At 38.2% G+C, this 9,756-nt stretch overlaps 1 protein-coding gene across 1 annotated transcript; it reads right to left on the minus strand.

Annotated features, from left to right (window-relative positions):
* Positions 1-9,273: 9,273 nt before the first annotated feature.
* Positions 9,274-9,756, minus strand: LOC102405837 (60S ribosomal protein L32-like). The gene has a single exon (XM_044939859.2). The coding sequence runs from the start codon at positions 9,739-9,741 to the stop codon at positions 9,337-9,339; it is 405 nt and encodes a 134-aa protein (XP_044795794.1). The 5' UTR covers positions 9,742-9,756; the 3' UTR covers positions 9,274-9,336.

Consider the following 9,756-nt stretch of genomic DNA (forward strand, 5'->3'; position numbering starts at 1 on the left):
ATGTCAGTAAATGCAAGCCTAATGGTTGAAAATAATAATTTGAGGCCTAAGAAAATGTGAAATAAAATTAGCTTTAATGTCAAATGGTAACTGTTGCATAAGCATGGAGAATTCCAAACTAACAACAACAGGGTAAACCTACTAATAGCCAATTAAGCTGGTTATGACTATTGGCCTTTCAGTTAAGTCCTTTGGTCCGCTCTTAAGTAACACTATACCCTCATTAGAGTGCAACCTAGCTCCCATACTCAGAAGATGGTTTAGTCATTGCTCTAATATAGATTTATGTAGACTATATCTGCTTAATTAGTGAAGAAATAGAAACTCAAGGAAACCCTAACTGAATCTGTTATGAAATTTAAAAATGAAAACTAAAGAAAAAAAATTAATGTCTCTTAATTCTATCTTATTTTATGTAACTCTCAAAATTTTGAGAACTTTCAAAAGTTGAGGAGAAATCTTTTTAGAAATCCAGTATCTCCTATGTATACATATGTATATATAAGTTCATTATATATATGTATACATTTATGAGTATTTGCTACAATATGTGTGTACACATATGTATTTAATCAAATACTTGTAAGTATGCATATATGTATAATGTATATATCTACATATATAATAGTAGTAGGGTTCAGTTGACATTAGTCATGTCCTACTCTTTGCTACTCCATGGACTACAGCCCGCCAGGCTTCTCTATCCATGGAATTTTCCAGAATTTTCCTAAACCAGGAATCAAACCCACATATGTATCTGCTGTACTGGCAGACAGATTCTTTACCACATGAGCCATCTGGGAAGCCCATCATCTACATACATACTTATGCATATATACATACATATATTCACAAGCTTTATATATATATATGGATATTAAATAATTTTGCGATTTGTTCTAGGCATTCTTTTCAATAAACTTTAAATTTTAGAATAGTTTTATGTTTGCAAGAACACTGCAAAGATAGTTCAACGAGTTTCCATACTCTACACCCAGTTTGCTCTATTTAAGAAATCTTAAATTAGAAATCTTAAATTAAATTGTTAAAATTCATTTGCCTATATTGGTATATCATTATTAACTAAAGTCTAACTTCTATTTAGATTTCCTTACTTTTTACCTAATGTCCTTCAACTGTTCCAGGATTCCATACGGGACTATATGACATTTTGTTTTCATATTTCCATGAGCTCCTACTGCTTGGCTCTGACTCCTTCTAAGCATTCTTTTTGTGGCTTAACCTTCACTGTAACTCCACAAGTTTAAGGCCCAATTTACAGATGTGAAAATGACTTTTAGGTATCCTAGCAAAGTAATGCTCAAAATGTTCCTAGCTAGGCTTCAACAGTATGTGAACCAAGAGCTTCCAGATGTTCAAGATGGATTTAGAAAAGGCAAAGGAACCAGAGATTAAATTGCCAACATCCGTTGGATCCTAGAAAAAGCAAAAGAATTCCAGAAAAGCATCTACTTCTGCTTTATTGACTATGCTAAATCCTTTGATTGTGTGAATCACAACAAACTGTGGAAAATTCTTACAGAGATGGGCATATCAGACCACCTTACCTGTCTCCTGAGAAATCTGTATGTAAGTTAAGAACAAACAGAACCAGACATGTGACAGCAGACTGGTTCCAAATTGGGAAAGGAGTATGTCAGGGCTGAATATTGTCACCTTGCTAATTTAACTTATATGCAGAGTACATCATGCCAAATGCCAGACTGGATGAAGCACAAGCTGGAATCAAGATTGTTGGGAAAAATAAAAAAGTAAATATTAAAAAAAAAAAAAAAGATTGTTGGGAAAAATATCAGTGACCTCAGATATGCAGATGACACCACTCTAATGGCAGAAAGTGAAGAGGAACTAAAGAGCCTCTTGATGAAAGTGAAGGAGGAGAGTGATATTGCTGGGTTAAAATTCAGCATTCAAAAAACTAAGATCATGGCATCTAGTTCCATCACTCCCTGGCAAATAGATGGGGAAATGCTGGAAACAGTGACAGACTATTTTCTTGGGTTCCCAAATCACTGCAGATGGTGACTGCAGTCTTGAAATTAAAAGACACTTGCTCCTTGGAAGAAAAGCTATGACAAAACTAGACAGCATATTAAAAAGCAGAGACATTACTTTGCCAACAAAGGTCCATCTAGTCAAGGCTGTGGTTTTGATGCTTTTGAACTGTAGTGTTGGAGAAGACTCTTAAGAGTCCCTGGGACTGCAAGGAGATCAAACCAGTCAATCCTAAAGGAAATCAGTCCTGAATATTCATTGGAAGGACTGATGCTGAAACTTCAATCCTTTGGCCACCTGATACAAAGAACTGACTCATTGGAAAAAATCCTGATGATGGGAAAGATTGAGAGCAGGAGGAGAAAGGGAGGACAGAGGATAAGATGGTTGGGTGGCATCACTGATGCAAAGGACATGAGTTTGAGTAGGCTCTGGGAGTTGGTGATGGACAGGGAATACTGGCATGCTACAGTCCATGGGGTCGCAAAGAATCAGACATGACTGAGCAACTGGACTGAACTGAACTGATGCATTTATTTATTATATAGCTCCCCTAATTAATAATAATATCTATGATAACAGGATTTATGTCTCTTGTTTACTATCTCAGTATTAATCATAGTACCTTACACATGCTGGGTGGTTTGTAAATGTTTATTGAATGAATAGTGTCTGAATTGTTCCCTCACATACCCTTCAGATACATCTCAGTATTCCCTGGTGATGTGTCCACCGGCATCATCATATGTGTTTTTCTGTAGCAATTATGATGCACCTCTTTTCTTTTCTGAAGTTCTAATACTTTGGCCACCTGATGTGAAGAACTGACTCATTGGAAAAGACCCTGATGCTGGGAAAGATTGAAGGCAGGATGGGAAGGGGATGATAAAGGACGAGATGGTTGGATGGCAGCACCGACTTGATGGACATGAGTTTGAGCAAGCTCCAGGTGTTGGTGATGGACAGGGAAGAGTGGTACGCTGCAGTCCATGGGGTCACAAAGAGTCGGACGTGGCTGAGCTACTGAACTGAACTGAGGTACATTAAGGAAGAATACATGGGGATTTAAATCAGGGCTCTCCCATTTTTGATATCAACTTTTTATACTATACCTCCGCCACTTTTATTTATATAATTTTACCCAAACTGGCTTAGAGTAAATACAGTGAAGACAGGTTGGACCACATGTAACACTTCAAAAAGCACATTGTAAAGTTATATATGAAAAACAGAGTAATGGGTTGACACATTTCTCCACATTTCTCTACCATTTTATTTTGATTATACTTTTACTGTAATATACAGATTAGAGTTAGTAGCCAATATTGTGATGGTCAGTATTAAGTGAAAGTGAAAGTGATAGTCGCTCAGTCATGTCAGACTTTTTGTGACTACATGGACTGTAGCCCACCAGACTCTTCTGTCCATGGAATTCTCCAGGTAAGAATACTGGGGTGGGTAGCTGTGCCCTTCTCCAGGCCAGTGATAATCGTTCCACAAAGTACTGAGATCTTCAGCTTTTCTTGTGGGTGGAGCTAGACACACAGACCTATGACCATGAACACTGAAATCAAAGATCCGTTGTTTATTTTCAGTTTAGAGTTCATGGGGCTGCCCAGCTTAAGCGGACCCACAGGATCTTGGGCAATGAGCACTGCAACAGCGCCCCTGACACTGGTGACTGGGGTTCTTCCCTTGCCTTTCTCAATTTCCGGATGCTATGATCTAAATTTTTGTGTTGCCCCAACTTTATATATCAAAATCCTCACCCCCAAATATGATGATAGTAGGTGGGCCTTTGGGAGATGCTCATGAGAATGGAGCTCTCAGGAATATAAATAGCACTTTATAAAACACAAAGATATCCTTTGACCCTCACATCATATGAGAACACACGGAGAAGTTGCTGGTTACAAATCAGGAGGGGGGCCTTCAGTGAAATGTGACCAGACTGCTGCCTTTATCTTTGACTTTCCAGCTTTTAGAACAGTGAGGAATAAATTCTGATGTTTATAAGCTAACCAACTTTATAATAGCAGCCTAAATAGACTAAGACACAATCCCATGGACAGAGGAGGCTGGCGGGCTATAGTCCATGGGGTTGCAAAAGAGTTGGAAAAAACTCAGTGACTGAACAATAAGACTTTTACTATATAACTGGGAAGAAACCTCTTCTCAGCTATATGAGTCATTTATAAGTCAGATTTAGTTTATCCAAGCAATAGATGTGTGAAGGTTCCGCTACCTCCAGTCATTTTGTTGTGTACTAATGTTTTATTTTAATACAATTATAAGATTGAAAGAGATTTAAGGGGATATTTATTTATGGTTTTCAAAGTGTGCATTGTAAAACATTAATGACATGCAAAAATTAATCTTCAGGGTCATACACTAGTTTTTATTTTGAATATAGAATAGAAAATTAGAATATATCAGGTATTAATCACATACATTCAATGCCTGTATAGTCTAGAAAATATTGAAGTATATTAGTATCAGAGATAAATATTGTTTCCTAAAGCCTGCATGTATTTGTTAAGGATTGTGTCAAAGGTATTTTTAACAGGGGGCATATTCAAAGCAAGATTGAAAACCACTACTTGAACCCCATATGCTTCGCTTAAATATTTCCCGAGATGGACAATTCGCTACCTACGTTAACTAATTCAGTGTTGAACTAATTCTATATAACCATAAAAAACATTCCAATTTTTTAGTTGGAATAAAAGTTACCATCATTTCTATCCTTTCTTTTATTTCCCTTTTAAGCACTATGTGTGTGTTTGAGTGCTAAGTCGCTTCATTTGTGTCCAGCTCTTTGCTACCCCATTAGACTCCTCTGTCCATGGGATTCTCCAGGTAAGAATACTGGAGTGGGTTGCCACGCCCTCCTCCTCCAACAGATCTTACCAACCCAGGGGTTGAACATTTGTCTCTTCTATCTCCTGCACTGAGAGGCGGGTTCTTTACCACTAGCGCCACCTGGGAAGCCCTTTAAGCACTATGCAGTACGCCTAATCTTTCTATTGCATTTTAGCTTTTGAAGCCTTTTTATTTACTTGAAAAGTTACTTTCAGTATTATCTTACCTTGGCAAAGTGTTTGTATTCCTTTTGACACTTATAACAAAATATTCTCATTCTTCATGTTTCTAACTTGTCTTAGTTTTTTGTAGTCCGTTAATAAGTAATTATAGAAAAAGTTACCATGATTCATAAACTAAAGGCTTTGTGATATCTATCAAAATCTTCTATAATTGCAGATACATGTACACAGGATTATAATGTGAGCTATTATCAAATTATTTGTAGCCAGTAATCTGTCCTGATCATTGAAGGAAAAATACATAGCCTCTGGAAAGTGGCATGAATGTAGTGACCTGGGGAGATCACATTTGTCAACATTTGCATTTGCTGTCTAGGCCAGGCATTTAGTCCTACAGAATTTGCAGCTTCTAGTGCTTTTAATGAATTCACTGTAGATGGCTAAAGGCTGAGTAAAAATAAAAACTGGTGCAAATAGAGAATTACCATACAAAACCTGACTGTCAGTTCCAATTTAGATCCTTCTACTCCTGTGACTTCAGGTTAAGCAGGCACACCTCTGAGCTGCTGCTACAGGCAAGCAATTCCTGGAGTGGTTAGTAGCTTGGCCACTTGATACCCCAAATATCTTTATTTAACTGCTTAGAGGGCTTGGCCCGCTTTCCACAGCCAAGTTTATCTCTTTGGTAAGACATCAATACCATTTAATGTCATGGGCAATTTGTATTGGATCAGTTACATGCTGGCTTAATGCAGCAGAAGTTTTGACATTATTATGAAACATTTACATCATAAAAGTTATGAAAAATCCTGTTGGCCTAAAATACTTTGACATTTCACTCTGCTTACAGAAAGAGGCCAAATTATGGATTTTCTTTTTAGTGTTGAAGGGTTGATTCACTTCTCATTAATTAAATCTCCAAAGTGTTTGGAATTAAGCTGTCAGGTTTTATAAATGAAGCAAAAGTCATTCTAATTTCTCATTTGTAGTATCTCAGAATTTAAATTACACCTCTAAGAGAAGAAGAAAGCACTGCAATTGTGCCTTGACTATTCGTATATCCCTTCCGAAAAATGAGAATAATTCATTTTTATTACTCTGAGATAAATAATAATGAAGTGGTTATTGGCAGCAAAGCATCTTTCAGCTAAAGCAGCATAGTAAACCTGTTTCAGTACCTAGTCAAAAGACTGTAGGGAGGATCTGGGCATATCCATTAGAAGGTGCTATGTTATAAATCTATGAGCTCACCTAGAGCACAGTAATCTTCATAAATTACTCTTAAAATTAAGACCTCTTTTGTTTCTAAAACCTCATGGTTACACTGCAGATATACTAGAATTGCATAAATAATTTAAACAAGTTAATAAGCATTTAGCCATATAACATATACTGAGCACACAGCAGAGCTAGAAGAAATAGCAATGTGTCACTATCCAGGAGAAATTTAAAATCTACTATGGGTTCAGGAATATGAGGTATGTCAAGGTCCATTAAAGACCCCATAAACCAAAAGAATAATAAAATCTATATTATGGAAAACATAACATATTAAATGGGCCTCAAGGAAAATGTTGGGTTCATATATTTAGAAATATAGGAGAAGGATTTTGGAATGGGAATGTTAAATATTGGTGGGTTTCCCTAAATACCTTAATCATAAGAATTACTTGGGCCATATCTTAGGACATTTCAGCTGCTAGGACAGACTATCATAGTCCGAGCAGCTTGTAAAATAGAACTTTATACCTAGTACCACAGTTCTAGATGCCAGGGAATTCAAGATTGATATGCTGGTATATTCAGTGTCCAGTGAGATGCAGATCCTTTTTTAAAGAGGACTCTGTACTGAGTCCCCACAAGGAGGAAAGGAGCTCCCTTAGATGTCTTATAAGGGCACTGATTCTCCATAGGAACTCTACCCTCTTGATCTAATCAACTGCCAAAGACTCCAAATCCAAATACCATCACATTGGGGATAGGATTTAACATAAGAATTTTTAGGGGAAGCAGACATTCAGTCTACAGCAGAAAGAATGTTATAGGGTAGTATACATATCATGCTTGATGAATTAAGAAAGTCATTGTATGGACAGAGTTGAGAGGAGATACAAATTTTTAACTAAAAGAAAATAAATCAAAGCCCTTGATCTACTGTCCCATTTTCCATTTCCTTTTATAGAAAAACTCTGAAAGATATGTGTATTCTTTATGAACCTGATCCTGGTATTTCCTCTTATATTATCTTGAACACATAAGAAAATCAGCCTTTTCCCCACTATTAGGCTCTTATCAAGGTCAAAAAGGTTTCCATTTGGTCAATTCTAATGTCAGTTTTCAGTGTTCATCAGTTAGTATCCAATGTCCTGGTTTCTCGGGGACTGAATGCTTCCCTGTATATGGGGTGTTAGTGATAAAGTCAGGAGCATTCTGAGTTAAATGGGATGATTGGTCACCTCCTCCTTTTGGAACCGGTCTCCTTACTTGACCTGAAGGACCACATTTTAATGTTCCTTGTTCTGTTGCTACTTTCCTGGCTTATACCTCTCTGACCTCATTTTCTTTCATCTCCATCACTCAGCTCATACCACACTGGCTTCCATGGTGTCCCTGGACCATTGGATTAACGCTGTCAAGAGTATTTGTGCTTTTTCTTTGCTTTGTCTCTAATGCTCTCATGTTGTGCCTAGAGATGTCTGCTTGACCCACTCTGTCACTTCATTTAGGTCTCTGCAGTAATGTCACCTTCACAAAGGTACCACTTATGAGTGCCATATATGTCACACATTGTCTCTTTTGCTTTAGGCTTTTTATCCTTCATGAAATTTATCAACATCTGATTATTTTATACTTGTATACTATGCATAAATATATTTAACATATCAATATGTATTTACTATATAATAAAGTAAATATAACATAAAACACATTCTCCAACTAATATTTTTTATTTGATTTATACTACATATTTCATTTTCAATTGAATTTATTTATTTTTAATTGAAGGATAATTGCTTTACAGTATTGTATTGGTTTCTGTCAAACTTCAACATGAATCAGCCATACCTATACCTATGTGGGAAATTCTGAAAGAGATGGGAATACCAGACCACCTGACTTGCCTCTTGAGAAATCTGTATGCATGTCAGGAAGCAACAGTTTGAACTGGACATGGAACAACAGACTGGTTCCAAATAGGAAAAGGAGTACATCAAGGCTGTATATTGTCACCCTGATTATTTAACTTATATGCAGAGTACATCATGAAAAATGCTGGACTGGAAGAAACACAAACTGGAATCAAGATTGCCAGGACAAATATCAATAACCTCAGATATGCAGATGACACCACCCTTATGGCAGAAAGTGAGGAGGAACTAAAAAGCCTCTTGATGAAAGTGAAAGTGGAGAGTGAAAAAGTTGGCTTCAAGCTCAACATTCAGAAAATGAAGATCATGGCATCCGGTCCCATCACTTCATGGGAAATAGATGGGGAAACAGTGGAAACAGTGTCAGACTTTATTTTTCTGGGCTCCAAAATCACTGCAGATGGTGATCGCAGCCATGAAATTAAAAGATGCTTACTCCTTGGAAGGAAAGTTATGACCAACCTAGATAGCATATTCAAAAGCAGAGACATTACTTTGCCAACAAAGGTCCGGCTAGTCAAGGCTATGGTTTTTCCTGTGGTCATGTATGGATGTGAGAGTTGGACTGTGAAGAAAGCTGAGCACCAAAGAATTGATGCTTTTGCACTGTGGTGTTGGAGAAGACTCTTGAGAGTCCCTTGGACTGCAAGGAGATCCAACCAGTCCATTCTGAAGGAGCTCAGCCCTGGGATTTCTTTGGAAGGAATGATGCTGAAGCTGAAACGCCAGTACTTTGGCCACCTCATGCGTAGAGTTGACTCATTGGAAAAGACTCTGATGCTGGGAGGGATTGGGGGCAGGAGGAGAAGGGGACGACAGAGGATGAGATGGCTGGATGGCATCACTGACTCGATGGACGTGAGTCTGAGAAACTCCAGGAGTTGGTGATGGACAGGGAGGCCTGGCGTGCTGCGGTTCATGGGGTCACAAAGAGTCGGACACGCCTGAGCGTCTGAACTGAACTGATACCTATGTTGCTTCCCTCATGAACATCCCTTCCACCTCTCTCCCCATCCCATTCTTCTAGATTGTTACATTTTTAAACAGTAATAACTTAAATCAGATTTTTTTTTGGTCGGGTTTTATGCTTTTATTACCACAAACAAAATGTCCACACGAGCTGTCTATTAATTTTCCTCGCTGTGCAGTCTGGCATTGGGATTGGTGATTCTGATGGCCAGCTGGGCTGCTCTTTCTACAGTGGCCTGGTGGTTCTTGGAGGAGACGTTGTGAGCAATCTCAGCACAGTAAGATTTGTTGCACATCAGCAGCACCTCAAGCTCCTTGACGTTGTGGACCAGGAACTTCCGGAAGCTTCTGGGCAGCATGTGCTTGGTTTTCTTGTTGCTCCGGTAACCGATGTTGGGCATCAAGATCTGGCCCTTGAATCTTCTGCGCACCCTGTTGTCAATGCCTCTGGGCTTCTGCGAGTTCCGCTTGATTTTGACATATTGTTCTGACTGATGCCTAATGAACTTTTTGGTCCTCTTTTTGACAATCATAGGCTTCACGAGGGGTCTGAGGGCGGCCATGATGCTGAGTCAGAG

Source organism: Bubalus bubalis, chromosome 3 (genome assembly GCF_019923935.1).
Source record: "Bubalus bubalis isolate 160015118507 breed Murrah chromosome 3, NDDB_SH_1, whole genome shotgun sequence".
NCBI classification, from domain to species: Eukaryota; Metazoa; Chordata; class Mammalia; order Artiodactyla; family Bovidae; genus Bubalus; species Bubalus bubalis.